The following is a 24,625-nucleotide window of genomic DNA, read 5'->3' on the forward strand; positions in this document are numbered from 1 at the left end:
GGTTCAGTCTCTGCACACCAGCCCTGCTTCCTTTCTGTTCCAGGTACGTCTTTCTTAGCCATCGTCTGGGCTCCCACGCTGCCTGGCTCCCGAGGGCTGCCACTGGTCTGCGTCCTCAGCACTCAAAACTATGGACTCGCATCGATCATTTTCAAACGCTCCCAGGAACATGCTCAGTGAAGAACAGAAGGGTAGAGTCTGTGACCGTGACCTAAGGAACCTTCCATGCAGAACTAAACTGGAGGTCCACGCATTACAAAGAACGGGGGACCCTCCTCAGGTTTCCAGGGGTACAGTTGGACTAGAGGACTACCTCAACTGACATATCATGCCCAGATGAGCTCTACTGAGCAGGCATTTTATTATTGTCCATTAAAACAGAAGGCGATTAAAGCACTTTTTAATTTAAAAAATTATTCACCGGAGAAGGAATGCTATCAGTTGATCTCAGGTCGTCTTTTTTTTTTTTTTTTCCCTCTCAACCCTGTAATAACTTCCTAAACATCAAGCATTTCCATGAAACTAGCCAGTTCCTTAATTATAGGCTTTATAAGTGGTTCTACAGATTTCTCAAAGGAATGGCCAGGTTCCTAGTCTAATACAGGGTTTAGATGTTCCTCAGAGTCTATATACTGGTCCTTTCATCTTAACGCACAAAGGTGTCCAGGAGAGGTGGCAATGAGGGGTTACACACGCCGGGAGCCAGCCCGGCTCAGGGACGCGGCAACCTGCTGGAGGCGGGGAATCGAGGTGCTGGCATGCCTGTCCCCCACCTCTGGCCACTGCAGGGGCCCTCTGGGCGTCCCCCCAGGCAGGTGAGCATCCTTGTGGGGAGGGACATTATGGCTTATCATCTAGGACCCTCCCCTCTCGATGCCCGGAGCCTGGCCCAGCCTCTCTACCTGCTGTGAGGCCCCTGACAAGGCCTCCACCCTCTTCTAGTCTGGAGTCCTCTCTGCTCCCTGAGTCCCTTCTAGCTTCGAAACTCTCTGCTCCCTAAGATCCTCTCATTGCAGACAGACATTCAGGACCCATGTGGACACTGTTAAGTGAGGAATTGAAAAGCAAGGTTGGGGAGGAAGGGAGACCAAGGGAGCTGGCCCTGAACCCCAGCCCACTTGGGGCCAGATGGGGAGTCTGGGCCCAGGAGGCAGCAGGACATGTGGGGTCACATTCCCGCCACCTGGCTCGGCATGGTAGCTGGGCAGGGCCCCAAATGTGGGTGGGCGAGCCACCCTGGGCATGGGGCCACAGTCCACATGCTGCTTTTTGGTGTTAGCAGGTTACAGACCCCTGGCAGTGCCACAGCCCCTCTCCCTTGGGAAAGTCACGTGTGTGCATGTCGGGGACATCTTGCACGCCCTTAGAGGGGTTTCATAGGTTCTGGGTGACACAGGCACCCAGCACAAAAGGACAAGCCCACGGTGACACACAGAGGCGAGAAAGGTGTCTGGGGCAACCTGGAGGCAGCAGGAGGACTCGATTGGGCCTCCTCATCTGTGAAAAGGCACAGCGCCTCCCTCACTGCAGGGTCGCGCTGAGAATTAATTGGGAATAACGTCAAGTAGGTGCACAGAGTACACACAGGAACGGATGGAACGCTGGTTCCCTTCTGGGTTTCTTTCTTACCCGGGATTGGGCTGCGAAGGGCGCTAGTGCCTCTGCTTGTCACTCGCCAAGCCCCCCGCCAGACCCCTGACTCCACGTTGGTTGTCAGGCCACGGGACCTAAGGCCAGATCCCTGCCTTCTAGAGGCTTCGGCCATGGCAGGTGGAGAGAAGCAGGTAGACCAGTTTCCCGCTTGGAAGCTTAGAAAGAGGGAAACTATAAGCCGGTCCCTCCCACTGGGGCTTCCCAGAGGATGGGAGGCTGGGGGGGAAGGGCACGCTCCCAACAGGAACAGCCTTGGAGAAGCCATCCCCAGAGGCGGCCCCACCTACCGTCCTGGGTTATGAATGTGACGGGTCATACAGCACAAGCCACGGATGGTGGCTGATGAGTCTCTTCGCCGCCTGTGCTGAAAACGAAAAGGGTAAAAAAGCAAAGTATCAATACCATCAGCATCTCCTGCATTCAGCTATTTCACTCACTTTATAAACACACAGTGCAAAACCAAAACCTGGTGTGACTAGAATGCCTAGTGCCACCCTCACAAGGCTGGTGGCCTAGTTGCTAAGGGGACTCCTTTCCACCCCCCCTGTTACCCCCATAGAATCTAAGCTGTTTCCTCTCTGTCAAGATTATTCAAAAGGACGTGGTGCAGATGAAGATCAAACTCTCAGAAAACGTTTTGTAGAACATTATAGGCCGTTTTATGGGTGTGTGGGCTTTCCATCCAGGCAGGAAGTACAAAATCCTGAGCCTTGCCCTGGCAGGGTGGCTCAGTGGGTTGGAGCGTCATCCCGTACACGAGAAGGTTGCGGGTTTGATTCTCAATGGGAATTCGTGCGGAGGCAACCCATCGATGCTTCTCTCTGACATCCATGTAAAAATCAATGAACAAATCCTTGGGTGAGAATTTTAAAAAACACCCCAAGCCTTGCCACCTCTTGGCAAAATCACCTTCCGTTACTGCTGTTAACAGTGGATCACTTTCTGTTCAGCAGAAAACTGACGTGAGGCAGACCCCCTAAACCTGGGAGCCGAAGAACGCGAGGGGGGGTTGACCTGGCTTCTCTGCCCCACACCACCAGGTCATGCGCTGTCGCGGCTACTTCATCCCTTCCATTCTCAACCCCTTGGCTGTCCCACCTGTAAAAGGAAGAGCCTGGACTAGATTCATTCGTTTGAAAATTACGGATGGAGGAGCCGCTGTGAAAGGCACTGTCCCAGCAGGCACTCTGGCGCGGAGCAATGGCCAAGGACCGGCTATGCCGGTGCTGCCTGCGTAAAAGGTGGAGGTAGACAGACAGGAGGTGATGGGCCGGGGGGGTCTGCCTCGGTCCCCACCCAGCTGCCCTGAAAACGGAGCAGAGCCCCATCTGAGCACAGCTGTAACCACATGGACGCACAAGTGGGCTGAGGCGCCCTGGCAGAAGCACTGAGCTGGGTGTGCCTGAGCGTCCCCAGCCTTGGGGCTTCAGTAACCCTCACTGTGGGGGCTCAGGGAGGGAGACCCCTGGGAGAGAGAATGCCCTGCAGCCAGAGCCCACGTATGTTTCTTTGGAAGCTGCCCTCATGGCGCCCATGCACACTTGATCACCTGGGGCCGCTGTCCAGTGACTGACGGAGGGGACAGAGGGAGAAGAAGGAACAACAAAAGGCAATGGCTGCAGGAATTAGAGGAGTCACTTACTGGAGATCAGGAGCTGGCAAACGTAGACGATGACATCCACATGGCCCTCGTCTCCTTGGAGGCTGGAAGGCACCAAGGTACTACTAGCCAAGGACCAGAGGCCACATGTACCCGCAGCTCTGGAATACGGATCCTTTCGGCAAATACTGTTTGAGATGCAAGCCAGTAAGATCCAGAGTCTGTGTTCAAGGAGCTCCCTGTGCTCATAGCAAGTAATTGCTTAAGGACACCGGTAATAAAGCAGGAAGAAGTGCGATTTGTTCCTCCCTGGTGCGACCCAAGAGGGGGAAATGGATGTCGCCCCAAGTAACCCATTACGTGATACAAAGCTCCCCTTCTTTTGGGTAAGGCAGGGGAACCCTAAAATCCACACATGAAGGGCAACTTTGGGAGGCCAAGGTCAGGCCTTGTGCATGTGTGTGAACTTCCCTAAAGGCTTAAGAGGCCAGAATTGAGAGGGGGAAAAAAAAAAATCTAGAAAACCTCTAGAAAAATAACAAATGGTCATGTACGGTAAGTCCATGTCCTACAAATGGTCTTTTTTTTTTTTTTTTTTTTGTAAAGAGAAAGAAAACTAAGCAGTGACCTGACCCAAGACTCTCAGAGGAAGAAAAGCAACATTAGCTCAAGACTGAGCAGCAAGAAAAACACGAATCCGTCTGCCAGATAAAATAGGAAATCTTCGCAGCTGGGCTACACCTCTGTGTCGGCCCCGTAACTGAGTTTCTCAGCTCAACTGAACCCCACTGTCCAAAGGAAGCCATCTCTTTTCTGACGCAAAAAAGGCGATTTCACAGAGAAATGAATCCTTTCATTATAACTTGATGGGACATAAAGTAAATTACATTTATATTAATTTAGAGCCATTTCCCAAATAAAAGGAAAAAGCCAGAAGATTCTCCATGTGATGTTTAAGGTGCTGGAACAAACCAACATTTAACTTAAAATATGTTTATAATAACTCCAAAAGATTCCATGATTTTTTTTTAAGGTCTTATCTGCAACAGAAGAGACTTAATTTGCTTTTATTTGATCCTTTACTCCTAAAGGTTTAAGGGGCTTTAGAATTGACCACCCACTGAACTTGGAGCTGCAAGATGGAAACCCAGCACCGGGCACATCTGTAGACGTCACTGAATGAATGAAGTGGTGGAACAGATCTCAGTCCTTAGTGTAAGATCCTCCTTCAGGACATGAGACCAGACAGGGTTTCAATCACTCCCAAATGATCTCCTATAGAACCTTCCAGAAATCAACTCCCTCTTTCCAAACGGGATTCAGAATATTAACTGTCACTCAGGAATCAGTGTTCTTCCGGAAGGCCAACAGGTATCCATAAAAGGCACCATGATCTTCGAGATGTATATTACAGAAGTTTGAATACTCTGAGACTTGAGATCCTGCAGGGCCCTGTGAGAGCGGACCCTTCACTTTGATTACCCAGGACTTAAGAGATCTTACAGTGACAAGAATGCTAGACACATTACCTTGCTATCTTAGGGGTCACTATCTGGCAGGGCTATTTACAATCCTTATTGGTACTTATGTGGCTATAAACTCTAACAAAGAAAACATGATGTTGCGTAAGCACGGAGGATACAAATGCACTTCCTCTCATCTTGGAAACCCAACCACATGAGACGTGGAAATATTTTTATCAAGTAGAGAATCTGTTTTTATCAATAGCTATTTAGTCATCTTGTACAGCGTCCTTCAGCTGAGAAAACAATACACTACTGACATCACGCTGGAAGAGGAATGACCTCAAGATTTCCAAGCAGCACAGCGATTTTTCACATCTGAACTCCCCCGCTACCCATTAGGAGGAGAGTCAGATGTCCCATTCTTGGCCTCCGTCCTTGCCAAACCCTTGGATGTGTCTGCAGCGAGAGGAGAGTTGCAAAACATCCGCATTTCTCCATGAAGTGCTAAATCCTGTCCTCTCTCTTTCCCCGCACACCATCGTTCATGTCACTCCGGGGTCTCTGCTGAACTGAGCGACGCTGATGTGCCGGAGAGAGGGTGTGAACTCCAAGTTCTTTGGCTCCTGTCTCCTGTAGCCTAAGGAACCACCTCGGATTCATGGTTCCAGCGGCTGCCTTACTGCCTGGGCTTAGAAATGCCGTAGTCCACGCTCCGGCCTCAGTCAGGCTTTCGCAGGCAGGAGGCGGAGGGAAACCCGGCCCCCAAAGGCTCACTCAGTCTTGGAGTGACACATGCAAGAACGCGAGAGTCGTGTCTGGTGTCTGGTGTTTGCAGAACGCATTAGAAACAGGATGGCGGTGGTCAACCACCGCCTTCTCTGCTCCCACATGGTTCTACTTTCTGTATCACACTCTTACACAATTCCCAGTTATCTCAAAGGCTGATGAAGGAAGGGGAGATGTTTCTTTCCTTTCCCCAAAGAGCTGGGAAATATTAAACTGTTCAAGGCAGACGGGAAATAAAACACCACTCGAGGAAGTTTTAAAACAGATTTAAGTTTTTTTTTTTTTAATTCAAACTGACCCAAAGCAAAACTTACATTACAAAGGAAGAACAAAATACGTTATGCTAGAACACACTCGGAGTTACATGAAAGCTAAATTTGTGGGCAAAGGGCCGCATCCCAATCACATTCTGGGCTACTGAGCAACTTGGCAGGAGAGTTAGAATCTTGATTTTCGTATGGTCCACTCTGATCATTCAACTGCACATTCTTTTCACTTAGGGTGTGTACCTGACAAACCACGCTGGCTCCCTAGTGGTCTGTGTGCGCACTCTGGTTAGCACCAGAACAATGAATTCTCTAGCGGAAATGCTGTTCCAAGCATGACTGATAATGAATTACAGAACAAAATGGTCCAGTCCTCCAACAAACCAACAAGCGCGGATTATTCTGTAGTAAATAGTTTAGAAATATGGGAATTAAATAATCTAAAAAAACACCCTTGCTCTGCTGTACATTTATGAACACAAATATTTACATGGGAAAAAAAAAAAAATCTTGGTTTTGAAAGGTGAGGTTTGCAATTCGTGAATGACCAGAATCTTTTATGAGCTGGTTTCTTTGGTGTACTTGCCAAATATATTTTTATAAAGGTTTATTGAGTCAGAGGCTTAAAAAAAAATTTTTTTTTTTCAAAAGAAATGGGAAGGATCAGTGACAAATTTGATGCTATTCTGAACATCTCAGTGAAGATTCTGGAAAATACCAATCAGCTGATTTTCTGAAAACATCTGTTTTCTCTCCTCATTATGGAACCAAAGAAAGCATTTCTGATAATTAAATTCAAATGCAGACCTATCAACGTGGAGACATTTTCATTACTGTTACCTATGGTATGTGATTGGGATTTTATTAACAGCAAAAATAAAACCTTCTTTTTAAGCTTCCAGATAAATCAAACCTCAAACAATAAATAAAGGAATTATACATGTCTTCATTAAATAGAAATTTCAATTCCAGGAAGAGCGCTCATCATTTTTTTTTTTGTTCTTTTCTCTGAAATCGCAGCAGCAACACAGAAGAATTTACCTTAATGTGACCTTTTGATCTAGAATTCTGACTCAGACTCAGTGGCTTAGTTTAGAAACTTTTGAATCATTGGGGGGAGTAATAATTTCCAATTAACTGATTAAATTAATACACACGCGAGGACAGAAGCCATGCGCAAACGTGACATTGGCATGCCTGCTCAGTGCCAGGTCCGGGCGCCCTCCTGCGCCCCCGTCTCCCGGGGTGTTAGGGAGAAGTAATGCGCCGTACATTTTCCGCTGTGTCCTGTCCTGGGTGCTACTAATGAGTCTCAGCTCTGACCTGGGTGTTGGTTTGAAGAATTAGAACCCAGCTCAGCTCCCAATTTCACAGGGGACTCTCTCTCTTAGAAGTTAACTTTTTGGAGATCGTTTTATGGGGAAAAGAACAGACCACCTATTTCTAGCCACCAGGCTGCAGTTATAATTGTGGGAGGGTCACAAAAGTGACCACGGCCTCACTGCTCTCTGCAGGAGTCTACGTACCCCATCGGCAATCCCCAAACCATCCTTTTTCTGAAGCTGCCCGTCCTTCAGGAATGTGTGCGCTTTTAGGACAACCAGACCAGATACCCTGATGCTATGGCCACTCAGTGTCCACGGGGACAACCTTGGTGCTTCAGAGAACCCAACTGCTGGCTCTGCAGAGAAAAGGGAAACCAGGGGAGACTCCTATTCAGCTGTTACACTTTCTAGGTGAAACGCTTTTGTATATCGAAGGACAGAAAACTGGAAATTCAGACAAGAGAAGCCCTTCATTGTGTGAACTTTTCATAAGAAATTTATTACTAGTATGCAGCTGTTTTGAAATTTTCCAAAGCACTAGGAACAACACTGGGATATCGGAGAAGGCTTTTTTCGGAAACTGACAGGATGGCCGGTCAGGTTCAGAAGCCATTTCCAAGGGCATCGCCCAGCTTCCTCACTGCTTCTGGAAGCTCTTCCGTGGCGGCTGACACATGATCATAGCCGTTACCACATGGCAAGCGCATGCCCCATCCACCCAGAAAGTAACGGTGCTGAACTGCTTCCCTGTGTCCAGCCTTAAAGCAGGCAGGAAATGTCCCATTAGCACACCAGCAATGAACCAGGCCTACGCATGTGCACCTGTGAGAAAGTTTACTCTTCTTAGACTTTCCTTAACTGGGAAGAAAAATCAACCAACCAAACAAACAAACAAAACACCATGAAACCACCCCAAATGATTTAACCAGGAAAGCCAAATGGTTTAATAACAAGATTGGGGGCTATTTTTTTAGGGGATGCTCTACCACCGGGACAGGACGTTTTCTGCGTAAAGTGGAATAAAGGACGAAGCTGAAAATGGCCATGGTGACGAACACACTGCAGCTTTGCAATGAAAAGTAAAGTGGCAGTTCCTGTGCTCACGGGCACATCCAAGCCGGGCGTGGAATGAGGAACGTCAAGTGGAATCATGATAAAATATACCAGAGAAGGTATTGCACTGGAGGCGGTTTTAAAAACAGAAAACAAGTAGCTTTAGAAAGTTAACTTTCGTTCTCGTTAAATCTTTTTTTTTTTTTTTTTTCCTTAAAGCACTATTCATCGAGAGAGAGACGGTGAGGCCTGCTGTCTCTGGGTAGTGTCCTACGGTTGTTAAAAAAATAAGTTAAAAACAAGAGCACACCGTCGGGCAGACAGAGGGACAGGATTTCTGTCACCCGAAAGCTACAGTCATCGGGAAAGAAACAGCCTGAAACAGCCAATTTGGAGGCATTAAAAATGAACCAGGTGACAGCAGTCCCGAAGGTATTTCTGAGGGCGTTTTCCAGCAGAATTCAGGACTCCTGGGGTGAAATGGGGGCTCCCCCTGACCCCCTTGCTCTCCTGGGTTCTAACAACGTGCACACCAGGGAAACCACGCATTTGAAAAGGGTCAATTTTCCACTTCAAACCTGCTTGCGACACTTTGGAAAAACAAGTTTCGTAAATGCAATATTGTATAGAAAGCCTGGACCTCAAACCTGGACCAAGGAACCAAATTAAGACCTTCAAGCATGTGGTGTGTTTATATATATATATATATATAAAAAAAACAAAACAAAACCCCTCCCCTACAATGAAAACCAAACAAACAAACAAAAATAAACCTAAAAGTGTATACCTGCTTTCTGACTTCACAGCAAATCAGAAATTGCATAGGATATACTTTGTGCAAGGCCAAAAGCCTTTTAAGTTTCTGGAATATAACTCCTAATCTTGCTCACAGTTCTGTGTGTATCAGATATCATCGAATTTGTGTTTTAAGTAGTCTTTGATGACCTTGGCAATGGGTAGTTCATCAAGCAGCTTTAAGTTCTGAAGGCCTATACACTGTCGAATTTTAATTCGGCACAGGTCCTGCAAGTTTCTGGGCTGCCCTAAAAAAGAAGGAAAAAAGAAAACGTTACAAAGCTACGAAGCAGAATATGTAAGGCAGGCTTTTAGGTTCTGAACACAATTGCTTATTTCACTGGCAAGTGTCTCTCTGCAGATTTAACACGCACATGATCAGACAGACCCCAAAGAGAACGCATCCTGGGTATGTTCTCAAGGGATCCCTCTGATTTCTCACGGGATCCTTCTCACAGCCGTGGGATGGCTGATATTTTCCCCTGCGCTTTACACATAAGGACACTGAAGAGCAACGATTTCAGTAAACTGCTCCGTGTCAGATGGCCAGCGAAGGCTTTCTGACCAAGACTGAAAGCAGTTTGGATTCTAGGCGTGGCGTCCCTTCCAGGGCAGGTCAGACCCCAGCCTTCGTCCTGGCCGGGCCTCTCCTGCGCAGGTGGGGTAGCTGCTCTCTGAGCTTCGGCTTATCCATCTGCAAAGAAGCTAGGGGGCAAACGAGATGCCGGCTCCTCCTTAGGACACGGAGCCTCGACACATAAGATGGTTTCTGGGGAGCTTTCCCAAATGACATTGGTCCACCTGGTCACCATGATTCTGGACAGAGCAGAGCCTTGGCTGTGGGGGTGGGGTGCGGGTGTAGACTGGAAAGCCAGGAAGGGAGACAGGAAAAGGACCCCAAGCTCTTCTGAATCTCTGTCTCTTCAAACCTCACGCCCTGGCCACTTGCCCATAAAAACCCTAACCCTGACCTATACGCCGGCTCAAAAGAAAAATGACAAAACCCAGCTTCTTTCACTGTGTGTCTTACCAAAACAACACAGATGATCACAAGAACGCGAGCGAATGTTCTTCGCTTCAGTCGTGTGTGGGTTTCCATCAGTTCTGCGTTCACATTAAAGGGCGGTGAGGATGGACGCTGCGGTTTGTGAACGCTCCTGGCAGACACTAACTCCCTTAATCCTTTTACGAGGGAAGGGCTTTGATCGCCACCCCATTTTACAGACTCCTGGTGTCTGAGAGATTAAGTACTGCGCTCAAAGTCAAGGGGAAAGCCACCCTTCCGTGGTTCTCAAACTTCTCGGTCTAAGCTCTCTTTACACTTTTAAAAACTATCAAGGGCCCCAAAGAACTTCTGTTTCCCTGTGGGTTATAGCTATGGATAATTAGCGTATCTGAAGCTAAAAGCGAAACTTTAGAAATACTTACTGAGTCCTTTAGAAACAATAAAAATAGACCCATTACATACTAACACAAATAACACTGTTAGGGATGTAACAGAATTTTCCAGAAACAAAGTGAGAAGATTGGCATTCTTCTGCATTTTTTCAAAGCGTTTCAAGGTCTGGCTGAATTCTCATCTCGGCTTCTGCATCTAATCTGTTGCGATGAAATCACATCATCTGGTCTCTGGAAAAGTCCACTCAACCCGCATGAAAGAAGGAATGTGAAGAAGGCAAGTAATGGCTCCGCGCTGCTATGAAAATCGTTTTGACCTCAGCTACCCTGGAGGGGCCTCGGAGAACCCCAGAGGTCCCCCGGCCACACACGGAGACCCGCTGCTCTCTTTAGGACTTGAACCCTCGCTTGAACTGCACTTGTCTACAGCGATCCCCATTACGCGAAATTAAGCAATTCTTCATACGGGAACAAGGTTCCTCAAAACGCAGACCCTGCCCTGGAAGGCCCGTAGGAACAAGTGTTTCCCAAGAGTCGCGGGGACTCTGAAAAGAATCACAGAAGCTACCGATTCCCTAGAAATGGCTGTGTACACTGGGAGCACGCGTGTCTCCAGAAGTCTGCACAGGGATCCGTGGGGGGCTGTGACGCGCCCCCACCCCCAGCCCGTGCGTCCCCCAGCAAGATGACGGCTTCCCCGCCTCCCAGCTCTCTGCGGAAAGGGCACTTCGCTGCTGGGGGCGAGGGCAGGCTCCCCAGCAGATCCGCTCCGAGGGCCCTGCGTGCTTCTCAAGGCTGGGACCTGACATCTGTTTGGAATTACCCAGCGACGCCGTTTTCCTCCCTACATGACACGCTCCATGAGGACAGGGCCGCTCCGGCTGCCAGCGCCCGACACCACGCTCTACGAGCACAAGCTGAAAGAACAGCATTTACTAGGCTTGTCGGTACAGCACAAAGCAGCCAGCTCTCTGCAAAACACACCCGTGCCAACAACAAATCATTTTCTAAGCTGTTCTGAATTATTTTTCATCACCATTCATGGGCTATCATTAGGAAGAGAATAAATGATCACCGTCATTTTTCAATAAATGCTCACAACAGTTGATCTGCACATGCAAACCAGAAGATGAATTAGATGTGAATCTTCTTCTTTTAAAGCAAAGGGTTTGATTTTCCTAATACATGGCAGGTTCTTGTCAAGTATAATATTGATTTAAAAAAAAAAAAAAAAAGAGAGAGAGTCCTGGCTGCTGTGGCTCAGTGGATTGAGTGCTGGCCTGCGAACCAAAGGGTCGCCGGTTCGATTCCCAGTCAGAGCACGTGCCTGGGTTGTGGGCCAGGTCCTCAGTTGGGGGTGGGCGAGAGGCAACAAATCGATGTTTCTTTCCCTCTCTTTCTCCCTCCCTTTCCCTGTCTCTAAAAAACAAATAAATAAAATCTGTAAAAAAAGAAAGAAAAAATAACCAGACAAAAATAAGATGAGGATTAAGTTGACATATAGAAGCATACATGCGTCCTAAAATGAAGACACACCATCCAAGGAAGTAGAAAAATCAATGACTGGAATTGTGACATTATTGGTAAAAAAGAAGGGACCGACAAAGGCCCCGTCATAGTGATCAGCAGACCGTGTCGCCGTGTGGCCCACTGCACACTCCAGCCGCGACCCCTGGGGCTCTGATCACTAAGAGAGGGCAGTTGGGGTCCCTGCTGCTTGAGACCAGGCGGGCTTGTGACCACGGGGAGAGTGATGCCCTGTGACCGCTGTGGCTAAGTCATAAAAGGCGACACGGTTTCCCCTCGCCCTGGGCCGCTCACTCACTGGGACACAGCCACCGCCATGCCACGAAGAAGTCCGAGCAGTCTATAAAAAGGGCCCGAGGTCAACAGCCCCGGCTGTGCTCCCAGCCCACGGCTGGCACCGACTTGCCCGCCATCAGAGTGAGCAGCTTGGGAAGGGAGAGGCCCCGGCCAAGTGCCTCCAGGTGACATTCACTGCGTGGGGCAGAGAAGTAAAACGACTGACTATCCCTGTCCTGAGCCACCATGTTTTGCAGCATTAGATGACCCTGTGAGATTCTGGGTCCTGGGAGCAGGGTTGCCTTAAAAAAATCTCAAATATGTAGCTTTGTCCTAGGGGTCTGAGGAAGCTGCGGGTCGGGGCCTGGAGGCCAGTCTGGTGACGCTGTCACGTGCGTAAGGTGGAGAACAGGAGAGGTGCCCCAGGCCGCATACTGGCCGGCTCTCATCTCCACAGTAAAATGCAGGAAGGCACAGATGAGCTAACAACTTTACACCGAGGGACGGAGCTACAGAAATGCCACCGTCCGCAGAAGTCACCTCCACACGGGCCTTGCCAAGGGAAGAGGGACTCTCTAGGTGTCAGTGTGGGAAATGCTGCTTCTCCTTCAGCAGTGCGCTGTGACGGTCCTTTACTATCTGGGGAGAATGTGGTTTTTGAAAGATCTCCCGACCACGCGTAGTTTCTGTCTCCAGAATGGCCTCGCGTGGCAGAGGTACAGTGGTTCGAGCACTGCCCTGTAGTCCCGGCTCCCTGGGTTTGACCCCTGGTGCCACCGCTCACAGCCGGTGTGGCCCAGGCAAGCCACAGCATCCTCATCCGTGGAGCAGAGGCCAGCACCACGTCCATCACGGCTTGACAGGCATAAAAAGAGTTAATTTTGGTGACGTGCTTAGAATAGAACCAGGCACACAGCAAGAGCTATATAAGTATTAAGTAAATACACGTTAACAGAGTAATATTTAAATGCTGGTAAAAATAACGTTTGCTTCTCCTTCCCAGAAAAGCAGACAGCTCCTTCTTGGGCGCTGAGGTCCCCACCCTCCTGGTGTCATAGGAGAGAAAACTGGTCAACATCTTAACAGCCAAGGAGCGATGGGTAACCCACTGCTGGGAACGGCCCTGGGCGAACGGATGGGAATCACCTTCTGGAGCTTGCCGCACGGCTAGGGCTGGGGAGCGATGTGGGAACGGTTAACTGTCTTTCAAAGGACGCACAGCGATCAGGCGAGGCCCCTCGTTGCGCCACAGAGTCACACACGGGAAGTCGCCTTGCCGGGTAGTGGCACTGAGCAAAAAGGAGGCTGAACAGGAGAGCAATAATGACTACTACTTGGAATTAAACGCACCGTCCCGAAGATGAATGGGAAGAGAGGGGGTAGCGGCAGAGGAAACAGAAAGCAGAGAAAGAGAATAAAGATATTGAAGGGGGAAAAATCAACACACACGGGCAGTGTTTACGAGGTGTCTTAGAAAATCATCGCTATGCCGTGGTCTTGCAACAGAGGACCGTCCCCTGGGGGACATCACACAAAAGGGTCTAATTTAAGGGACTGTAACACTTGGGGAATGCACACAAACTACAAGGTATTCATTCTAAGGCACTACAATGGAATATTACGTAACAGTTCAAAGGCTTATTAGTCTTTCCATTTGGTAAAGAAGCCCATCATTAGTAATAATTGGGCTGATATAAAAATAGGAAATCAGCTTTTGAAGGGTCTCGCTTAGTGTAAGTTACAGAACCACGGCAGCAGCAGAATTTGGAAAATTAAATATTCTAAACCCCTCCTTTGAACATTGCCATGACCGTATTTGAGAGACTAACCTTACTTACTTGGATACGGTACTTGTAAAAGTAGACAGAGAGGCAAAACCGCTTCTCTATAACCAAAAACGAACGAAATAAAAGCAAAACAGGCTTTCCTTGGGGGAAGAGGCAGGTAGAGACAGGAGGCGGCAGGGAGGGTGCAGAAAAACTGAAAAAGGCAGGAAGAAAGACTTAGCCCCCTCCTGCTAGCTTTGTACAATCTGAATTCTCCTTCGAGCCCCTTGCCATGGTCAGCATCTGGAAGGGGCTCCCAAGACCTCTCCCTTTGTCCTATCCCAGCTTCCCAGCTTAAAATCCTACCACGATCATTTTATTTCTTTGCCCATGTCTCTGAATTCCCTGCACAGCTCACCCAACTCCATTCCCATCTGTCTAATCTTTTCGTTTTCTAACTATGAGCCATTCCATCCTTAAACACATACAGATCGGCCCTCAATGGCGTAGCTCGGTTGGCTGGACGTCGATCCACAAAGTGAAAGGTTGCCGGTTCGATTCCGGGTCAGGGCACAGGCCTGGGTTGCGGGTTCAGTCCCTGGTTGAGGTGCATACGAGAGGCAACTGATCGATGTTTCTCTCTCACTGACGTTTCTCTCCCTCTCATCCCTCTCCCTCCTCCTCTCTCTAAAAATAAATAAAATCTTAAAAAAAACAAAACCATACAAATCAAAATACAAGCCAGTCCTACCTTTTACACACACTAGTTGGCCAAACCAATGTGAATGATAAATGTCTCATCCCCACAGCATCTGACAGAACCACAATCTTACAGACACACCTCAGCAATCATGGGTCCCTTCAGACCCTAAGTAGTAAACATGTTGGCACAAGGCAAACAGTAATTTAAAGCATTTCATTTTATCCACAGGGCTGAACTGCAGACAGATAACAGAGTGAGCAAATTCTAAAACATGAGCCTAATCGGGTGTCCTTAAAAATCTGAAGGTAGAAATTGCCCATCACTTGGTCAGCTTCTTTAGTTTTGGGACCTCTTTGCACTCTTGAAATGGGAGGACCTCAAAGAATTTTTGTTCCCGTGGGTTCTATCTATGTTTACTACATTTAGAAATTTTAAAAAATATGTATTAATTCACTGAAAAATAACAGCCATCAACTCAACAGCAGTTGAAATACATTTTTATAAAACTTTTAAAAAACTGCTTTCCAAACCGAAAAGGACTTCGTTGAGAAGAGAGGCAATGTTTTACCCTTTTTGCAAATGTCTCGCAAGGGCTGGCTTCACAGAAGACAGCTGGATTCCCAGCTGGACTCCCAGCCCCGCTTCTGCACTCCATCTGCTCATGTGCTCTCCGCACTGAAATAGGCGAAGAAAGTACGTCCTCACCCACAGCGATGTGGTTGGAAAAGGAAGGAATATTTTAATAAGTCTTTTCAGATCGATGTGCACCTTCTTCGATACTCCACCAAAACTTGACAGGTGGTGTTTTTTTAAAAGTTAGTGGAAACACGGGATCTGAAACCAAATCATTGAATACTCTTTCACGTTCCAATCCGTGGGTCCATCTTGCCCTCCGAATGGATCTTTTACCCGTGCGTGCTTGGGACTCAACTGTATTATTTTTACTGCTTCGTTAAAGGCATTCCTAAATGGAACCGGAGTGCTCCTCCGGGACTGGCTGGCAGGGAGACCAGGACGGCTCCCCTCTGCGCCCTCAGCCACCTGTCACGGCTCTTCCAGCACCAGCACCAGCGTCGGCGCAGGGAAAAGGGCAAACAGCATCTTCGTATTGTTAGGACACTAGTTTTGGCCTCAGAGGCACCTAAAACAGTCTTGAGAACCCCCAAGGGTCCATACTGAGAAAACCAACACTGTTTTACAAGAAGCCTTTTGGAAACATCAAATTAAATCACATCACAAGAGCAGGAAAGCATCCCCGTTAAGAGTGGTTCCTGGGGAGAGGGACCCCAGGGACTAGGGTGTCATTCCGGATCCTGCCGAGGAGGAAAGTGAGATCCACAGGCGGGGGAGGGGGAGCACATGGCCCAAGTTTATCAGGCACGTCCGACGCTGGGTCCAGAGCCCGGTGGCGCCGCCTCTCTGCACCCCCAGATGCAGCCCGGTTAGCAGCACCTCTGACCCAGGCAGGCGGGAGCTCATCAGGATGCCACCCGGTGCCCTTGAGGCCCAGTGTGATCACTCCTCAGCCCCAGGGGCCACAGAGGGGGTGTCTTTCACATTGTCAGTAAAAGTGGAAAAACTAACAAACGCACTTCCGGTTTCAGCTCCAACACGTAAAGAGCCTGGACGTCACCACTCGCATCACGACAGACGCGAAATCACAGGGAGAGACTCGGTGTGAGGATTCCAGACCACCGGCCTCCTCTGCACCTCCCCGCCGGTGAGCGTACATTACAGCTAAGAGCTCGGGGACACAGCCTCTCTCCAAGCAGTGAGGGGCACCCAGAGACAAGAGCCCCAAACCAAGGACCCCGGGGAGTCTGAAGCCTCTGCCACCTGCAGCTGCGGCCCACAAGGCCTGACAGTCAAGGCCTGTGTAGCTCAGTTCCTATTACCTAATACACGTCTGGCTTCAATAAAAAACGACAAGACATGCTAGCTAATAGGCACGGAAACACAGTCGGATGAGGCGAGGCAAGCATCAGACCAGACTTCCATACGACACAGATGTTGGAATTAGCAGACGGGCAATTTAAAACAGAACGATTACTACATTAAAACTAAGGGATGGATCAGATGGTAACAGCAGTACCTGGCCTATCTAATGCGTTACTGAAATAGCAGCTTCTATGAGGGCAGTTTCCGCACCCAGAGGGCAGGTGAGGATGTCACTGGCAGAGGTGACAGGCTGACCCCTGCCACAGCCCTGGGACCACGCCGCTTGCACCAGCCCTTGAGGCCACTGCGCCTTTGGACCACGTCCCTTTCCTCCGTGACGGGTAAGCCTTACGATGAAAGGGGTCCCGAGGCAGGCAGCACGACACGGACCCTTTTCTGCAAATAATCTAGCCCATCAAACGGGGACGCGGTCTCCTCCTCCTGAGCGGTGTTCTCCAACACCAACCGTCTTGTTTCCTGCAGCCCCACTCTGACCCGTGTTCTCTGCTGACACTCTCCTCCAGCTTCCGTTCCCTTTGCACGAGGACCTGCGGGAGCAGCTCTGTCAGCCCTGCCCGGTCCCCTGCCGCCGTGGTGGCCGAAGGGAGAGCCCTTCGCTGCCACGTGCGCCCTTGTGCACGCGCGCTCCAAAGGGGGCTTCTTCCCCCAACCGCGGGTTCTCCGCTGCTTCTCCCCGAGCGAAATTCCAGGCATGCAGATGATTAAAATCCCATCTTTTTTTCTTCCCCCAGAAGATGAAAAGTTCTTCCTCGTCACTGCTCGAGGTTCAGCTTTCTCTGCAATTTCTTTCTTTCTTCAAAGATGTCATAGTCTATAACTCCTTCATCCGTAGCTGACTAGAAGGGTTTACGTCGTGGAGCAGAGACACGGTAAAGGAAAACGAGCGCTAAGTTGTAACCCGAGTTCTCAGGGCGAGTTCTAGTATTATTTATCCGTATTCTCAGTATAAGCTGGGCTTACAAAACGTCTTTTAGCCGCCGGTGATGCTCTCTTGTGCTTGCCCTTTCCTAGTGCACACAGGTAGGCCTTCTCGTTCGCCCTGGGCAAGCATGCCTATGATCTGCTCTTGACCTTGGCTAGAGGGTTTGCGCCCCAGTCCCATATGCCAGAGCTGCCATGATCCTCTTAGCGCTCCGTGATGGTGTCTCTGCATGTGCTGTGGACTGATTATTCCACTTTATTAACTCTGTGCACTTGCATGACCCTGACAATAGCGACACCTCCTTAAGTTCTGTGTCCCAGGCACCCCGCTTGCCTTGCCTGAGCCCCGGCCCTGGTGCAAGGAGCTGGCCTGGGAACCTTGGCCCTCACCGGACCACCATCAGCCCACCCGCCGCTGCGTCCTCACTCCAAGCTCTTCCTGCCATCGGTCACGCCTTCATTGTTCTTTCTGCTGTTATTCCTTTATTTGTTCCACTTTTATTTTTTCTTTCAAGTAAAAGCACTAAAAGAACAGAAAGTGGCTTCTTATAAACGCTACCAAAGCAGCAGGAAACATCTTCCATTGTGCAAGACAGCCCTCGTTTTGCAGGGAGGATCTCTGGCTCTTCTTAGCTGGTCTCTTGTTCCCGGGCACAAAGAAGCTGCCCCTCCACCTGCCTGGCTTTCTGGAGGAGTGCCAGCCATTCTAGAAGGCAGAGGTTTCCCCAAGGTCTGGCTGCAGGTGAACAGACAGCCGCTCTTTGTGGCTTCTCCCTCCGCTCATGGCCAGCGAGACACCAGAAGACACTACTTCCTAACGGAGCTGCTCGTCTGTCCTGTTTTTACGCAACGCGTATCTGAGTTTTTATGGCGAGTGTTCTAAAAAACCCACAGTAGCTTCTACATTCCAGGATTATGATTTTCTTGAGCTCTTCCAATTCAAACAACGTGCTTCTAGTTAAACGGTGCAGTGAACGGTAAAATGGCCCTGCGTAAAGGCCACTCCAGCGGTCCCCGTACCTCGGGAGCTGGAGTTCTCAGATTGGAAGCCAACAGCGTGGGGCCTGGGGCTGCGGACCTCAGTGGTGCTGGCGGCTGCAAGGAGCTCACAGGTCTGACTAAATGCCCCGACTCCCTGCCTCCTCCCACGCTGGCTCTCAGCAGACAGCTCTCCAAAGGTAGCCAGCTACGGTGGGTTCTTCCAGCACAGAATTATTCCCCAGGCAAAGGAAATCGTAATAAATACTGAACCACTGGAGCAGAAATACCTAATGAGCTTTTTTGGCAGGGAGACACCTCGGAGAGTCAAGAAGTAATGAATGATGTCAAGGCACCTGACGACAGTGACTAACTGACTGGAGCCTTCAAAGACGGATGGTCCTTCGCGTCTGAAAAGCACACCACACGTCCGCTCGGCCGCCACCTTCCTGAGATCCCATCATTCAGCCAGCTCGAGGCACTGGGGAACTCCAGCACGGGGAGACAGTCCTGTGGATCTTCCCAACTGCCCCAAACTTTAAAAGTACATGTGCATCTTTTTTAACCAAACAGTCTTGTCCTCCATTGGCATTCTGAGGGCTGGGGACAAAGGGCCAGCTCCGTCCATCCCACTGGCTGTGTCTCCACATGCAGGTGACCTAAGAGTCTACAGGGTTGAAAATGGGAGGCTCGGGAAGAATGAGACGCGAAAGGAGTCTCTCTGTGGGTAGCAAGCCCTTGCTGTTCACCCACCCACATTTAATTAATGTTTTATTTAAAACACACACACACACACACACACACACACACACACACACACAAACACAGAGCTTAAAATGTACCAGACACTATTTTAGGTGCACTATAAATATTCGCTCATTCAATCCTCACGGCAGGCCTATAGATAGATATCATTATCCTAATTTTAAGATGAAAACACAGACACAGAGCAGGTAACCTGCCCAAGGTCACAGCTAACATGTGGCTGAGTCAGGGGCTTGCGCTCCCGCAGGCTGGCTCTAGCCTCTGCTGTTAACCATGGAGCAAAACACTTAACAACCGGGGCTGAGGCACTTATGTATGGAGCATGCCTTCCTGAAGGCAGCCACTCTAACTAAGGTGAAACAACAGAAAGATACCCAGAATTTATCATGAAAATGACCTACTTCACAGGCTATAGTGCTTCCTGCAAGGGACCACCTACCTGGCAGCCCCGAACACCAGCAGCAGAACACAGAAGCCACTCGCTAGGCACTGTGGCCCTTTAAATGTAAATGAACACAGTTAAGGCCAGTCTCTCAGTGGCACTGGCCACGTAACAAGTGGCCACCATACTGGTGCCCAGAGAGAGACCATCTCCAACCATACAAAGTTCTACTGCACAGGCCTGGGCTGTGGTTTCTTTTTATGCTTTAGTGTGAATACACTTAGCAGTAATACTTCCATCTTTTCTTCTGCACGGATACGCAAAATTCAAGTAACATTTCATTTTTTCAAAATTGTTTTACTCCCAGTTCAGTTCTAAGGGAGAGGGTGGATTATTGCCAAGGTCAAGTATTCCCCCTTAGCCCCAAGTACCTGGCATCCAGAATGTATTTCTCCTTCCCCAATGTGAAAAATCAGGGGAGGAAAAGGAAATTTCATTAAAAAGTACAGCAGAGAGCAAAATCTAACCAGTCTTCAAGTGGGCTTTAGCTTTCTGCGGGACGTGAAGTTCTGAGGCACGCCCTCAGCTAGCTGCAAGGGAGCCAGGTAAGAGGGTAGCTACAGCCGCACAAACCAGTGCTCCTATCCGAAAAGCAATACAGGCCCACGTACCATTACAGAGTGGGCTCAGACTCTTCCAGGCACTTTTAGGAGAAAACAGAAAAGCACCCACACCGAAGCAGGTCAGGTACAACAACAGAAGCCGGCACCAAACTGTCCACTGAGGACAATTCTCTTCTTACAACAATTTCTAACATCTTTAGCCTGCTTTACTAGGGAACCCAAATAAATAACACACTGTTCCATTCCACGTGGGTTCACACTGTAAGGACGCAAACGTGAACAACAGCTTAGCAATAAAAAATTTTTAAAAATTAAAAAAGGCACTAATACTAGGAGACTTGCAAAGGTATGGACTCTAAAATCCACATGCCTCCCAATTCCGCGACCTGAAGTCTATGGCAGCCTGGAAAAACTACGTGTACGACCAGCAGGAACTGCCTTGTTCTAACACAGATCGTTGCTGAGAAAAAAACAAAAAACTTCTCTTTCTGTCCTTTTCTCCATCTCTTCCCTCACCCTGACTTTTTAACCCCATCCCTTCCAGTAACACAACCAAATTTTTACGCAATCTTGTGATAAGAGCTTTCTTTTCATGTCGGATGAATGGGATATTACTTACCACGCAGGGCTAAAAGGAAGCATGAATATGTGATTAATTTTTAGTTGTAAGAACACCTTAAGCTCCTCAGAGGATGCAGATTTTGTTAAAAATGCAATAAGAGTAATAATTATAGTACATACTTGTGACTTCTTGTAAGAAATCCAAACACGGCCGGCCACTTCCGGAAATACTGAGGGAAACAGCCAGCGGGGTCTGCCCTTCATAGTTCCTCGTGTTCGTGTCTGCTCCGTAATTGTACAACATCCGTGCACAGAGCACATCATCCCTGAGGGCGGACAAATGCAAGGGAGTCTGTCCGTCTTCCAAGCGGCCCAGGTTTGTGTCCGCGCCTCTCTGAAGGAACATGCGGCAGTAGGAGTGATTGCTTTTGATCACGGCGTAGCGCAGGAGGAAGCCGTTCTGGATGTCGATGTTGGCATTGTGGTCCAGCAGGATCTTCACGCAGCTGGACCTCTCCCGGATGATGGCAAGCTGCAGCGGCGTCGTGCCTTTGTCGCTGAGCGGGTCGACCTCGGCCTTGAACTCCAGGAGGAGCCGGACGAAGGAGTCCCTGCCATAGTGGGCGGCCACGTGGAGGGGAGTCCAGCCGTCATTGCTTTTGGCATTGATGATGTCGCTCCTGTACTCAGACTCGAGCATCAAGCGTGCAATCCGGGCTCGGCCGTGCATGGCCGCGTAATGAAGAGCGGTGAAGCCTCCGATTAAGTCCTTAACTGTGGGATCAGCTAGAGGCAAAACCAAAATGAAAACGTTAGCAGACTCTGAGATAGAATAACACACTCTCACCGTGGCACGCACGCTCCGGCCAAGCCTCACGCAACTCAGGCCACGGTTCAACCTCACGATGGACACCATCAAGCTTTTCTTTCCTCAGTTTAACCGAAGTCAGGTGTTAATGGGAAATAAAAGTTTAGTAGAAAGTTACCAACCCTGGTTAACAGAATGACTTACAAAGTGTTTAAAGGACATATTAAAAACAAAAACACACAGTTGAGATCACAGAGTCCCTAGTTTTTTGCTAACTGAATCAACTGCCTTTGGCGGCTCAAGCTCCCCCATCGCTGTATTATTTCAGGTTTCTCGTCTGATTTAAGTTTTTTGTTTTATTTTCTCTTGTGCTTCTCGGTCTTAAGGAGAAGCATGTGTAGCAACATCTGCTGTTCTAAATTACGGATGTACTGTGGTCTGGCAGACTATGTTGTTTTAGGGTGTATTAGGTTTAAAAAAAAGAAAAGTTTTTCTGCGGTCTGTAAAAATTCCAAAGCTTGTAAGATATACGCTAAGTGATCTGGATAAATCGTGTTCTCCTAAGATAAAAGTCTCCTCTGAATTCTAAGTTTGACAAGAACTTCGGGATCTGTAAGAATTAAGTGGTACGTTGTGTGAAAAACTGGAAGAAACCTCCACAGTGTATAAATATTATTTTCTACAACAGCTCCAAGACCTGCTCTTAAAATTGACTGATCTCACGGGGGTGGGAGAGAAGGAAAGAAAAAGAAACCAGAGTGGCTCATCTGCTCGGTGACCTGTCACCTGGCCCAGCTCTCTGGGGCTCATCTCCCCCCCCCGCACAGGCATTCCTGAGCGCCACCGCCCATCCTATTAGGCAGGTCACCTGCTGGAGGCCAGCAATTCCTTGTGAAGGTAAACTGGTCAGACCCGACTGCCGAGGCTTAAAAGGCTTTCTTCTCATAAAAGTCACCTTCGTTTCGGGTTTGGTCAGAAAAGAGAAAAAGTCATGGGGTTTCTCAAACAAACAGCCTCCAATGCTGTGTGATTAGGCATGTGTGTCTTCTTTAGTAAAATGTCACTGAGGTCTAAAACCTAACGGTCGGGTCTCTTAGAAAAGCCTACGAGGCAGAAAGCTTCACGTAAAATAAGAATATTCTGCAGAACGGAAGTTTCGGTTAGCACGTAGTTGGCTAACGAAACCTGTGAAAAGTGGACATTTTTAAAGGCAAGCTGTATCAGTTCAATTTCTAAAATCAGTAAATATAACCTAACGGTACATAGTAGTAATATTATTTTTATCCACTTACAAGAAAATAAGGATAGCCTATCTGCCTTGGTCTTCGCTGAAAGAAAAATATATAGTAACTACTTGCTATGACTTAAAAAAACAAAAATGAAGGCGAGAATATTTTCACAAGGCATTTTGCTGCCATCTGCTGGTACGTCATGAAGACGAGCTACCGGCGTTTCCATTTTGCCAGAAGGTGCTGAGCCCTCGATCCCGTTTTTGACACCTCACTTACCAAGGGCGGGCAAGGCGAAGGCAGGCATACCATAAAGAAGAGCCCCTTCCAGGCAAATGAAACAGTCAATCTTGCCAAGACGTCCGTTTCTCATCTATCCCTGACCAATCAACTGCTTCCAGACCTTCCCTCCTGATCTGTCAGGGAAATTCTGGAATACTTTCCTTCATGGCTCCCACCTTCTGTCTGCCCGGCGTGGCTTGACATCGCCAGCCAACATTCTTACGTGCCTCCTGTCCTTGGTTTCACAGCAAAATTAAAATCACGCTACGTGACACTGCGCTTGCATCTTTGGTTTTCCGCTTTAGGTCTTTCTGAGGTTTTACTTACATTTGGGTGCTAGGCTGAGTCAGGAAAAACAATGATTAATGAACACGGACAGCGATGATCTGGTTAGTCTCAGTGGAAAGCATTAAAACACAGTAGCTGAGCGCAGGCTGAAAACGCGCACAGAATAAAGAGCTTTAAGTCACAAAGCATAAAATCTGCAGTTACCTGAGGGATTAACAAGGGCCATGTAAACAGAAACGAATTTAAGGATTGTTATTAGCCAATGCAGTAAGAAAAAGATCTTATCTGTAATAGCAACAGAAACTCTGAAACGCCTAGATTATGAATTCACTGAGAAATATACAAGGCACATAGGAAAAAAAAATGTTGGACGTGAACTCACTTCGTCCACGTCTGCTCACATGTCCCTTCATCAGAAATGCTTTCCCTGAATGCTAAGGGCAGCCCTGTCAACTCTGTCCCCTTAGCAAACTGCTTAAAACAAGGTGTAGCAGCGTCTGAAGGCACCCATTGAAATCTGTGGAAACATTTGAGGGTATAGATCGATAAAAGCAAATCAACATGACCTATCAATATGGTTTCTTCTTTCCAACAGCTTAACTGAGGTCCGATGACATTTACCGATTTTAAGTAAGTGTACAGGTGGATGAGCTCTGACCAACCGTACACAGCCAAGTAGTTACCACCACAATCAAAACATTTCCATCCTCTCAAACAACTGCTTCCTGCCTCTTTACTGTCAATTCTGTCCAGACTCTGGACCCCAGGCAGCCACGGAAGTTTCTGCTTTTCGAGAATCACATGTAAATGACACCACAGAGTACGGAGAGTTTGTGTTTGACTTATTTCCCTGAGCGTGGTGCTTCTGAAATTCATCCATGCTGTTGTGTGTGTATCAATAGTTCATTCATTCCTTGATATTACTGAGTAGTTCTCATACTATGGATCTTCAATTGTTTATCTGTTCATCAGCAGATACACAATGGGGTTATTTCCAGTGTGAGGCTATTATCATGGATAACGCTACTGTGAGCATTCATACATGCGTCTGTCCACATGTGGATGTATGTTCCCATCTCACTTGGTAAATGCCTAGAATTGCTGGGGCATATGCTACATGTACATTAAAGAAACTGCCAAACTTTTTCTAGAGGCTGTGCAAGAGTACATCCCCACCAGCAATACAGGGTTTATCGTTCTGAGTACACTAAACAG

The 24,625-nt window shown here is 48.3% G+C and overlaps 1 protein-coding gene across 1 annotated transcript in view; it reads right to left on the bottom strand.

Moving 5' to 3' along the window:
* Positions 1–8,853: 8,853 nt before the first annotated feature.
* Positions 8,854–24,625, bottom strand: part of ASB7 (ankyrin repeat and SOCS box containing 7) — a 29,567-nt gene continuing 13,795 nt past the window's right edge. Inside the window, exons 4-5 of the mRNA XM_090263605.1 lie at positions 20,984–21,589; positions 8,854–9,192 (exon numbers count right to left, since the gene is read on the bottom strand). Of these exons, the coding sequence (XP_090119731.1) occupies positions 9,053–9,192; positions 20,984–21,589 (746 nt within the window). The 3' untranslated portion in view covers positions 8,854–9,052. The remainder of the gene's footprint in view (positions 9,193–20,983; positions 21,590–24,625) is intronic.

This window comes from Furipterus horrens, unplaced genomic scaffold, assembly GCF_987537825.1.
Source record: "Furipterus horrens unplaced genomic scaffold, mFurHor1.1.pri manual_scaffold_16, whole genome shotgun sequence".
NCBI lineage: Eukaryota > Metazoa > Chordata > Mammalia > Chiroptera > Furipteridae > Furipterus > Furipterus horrens.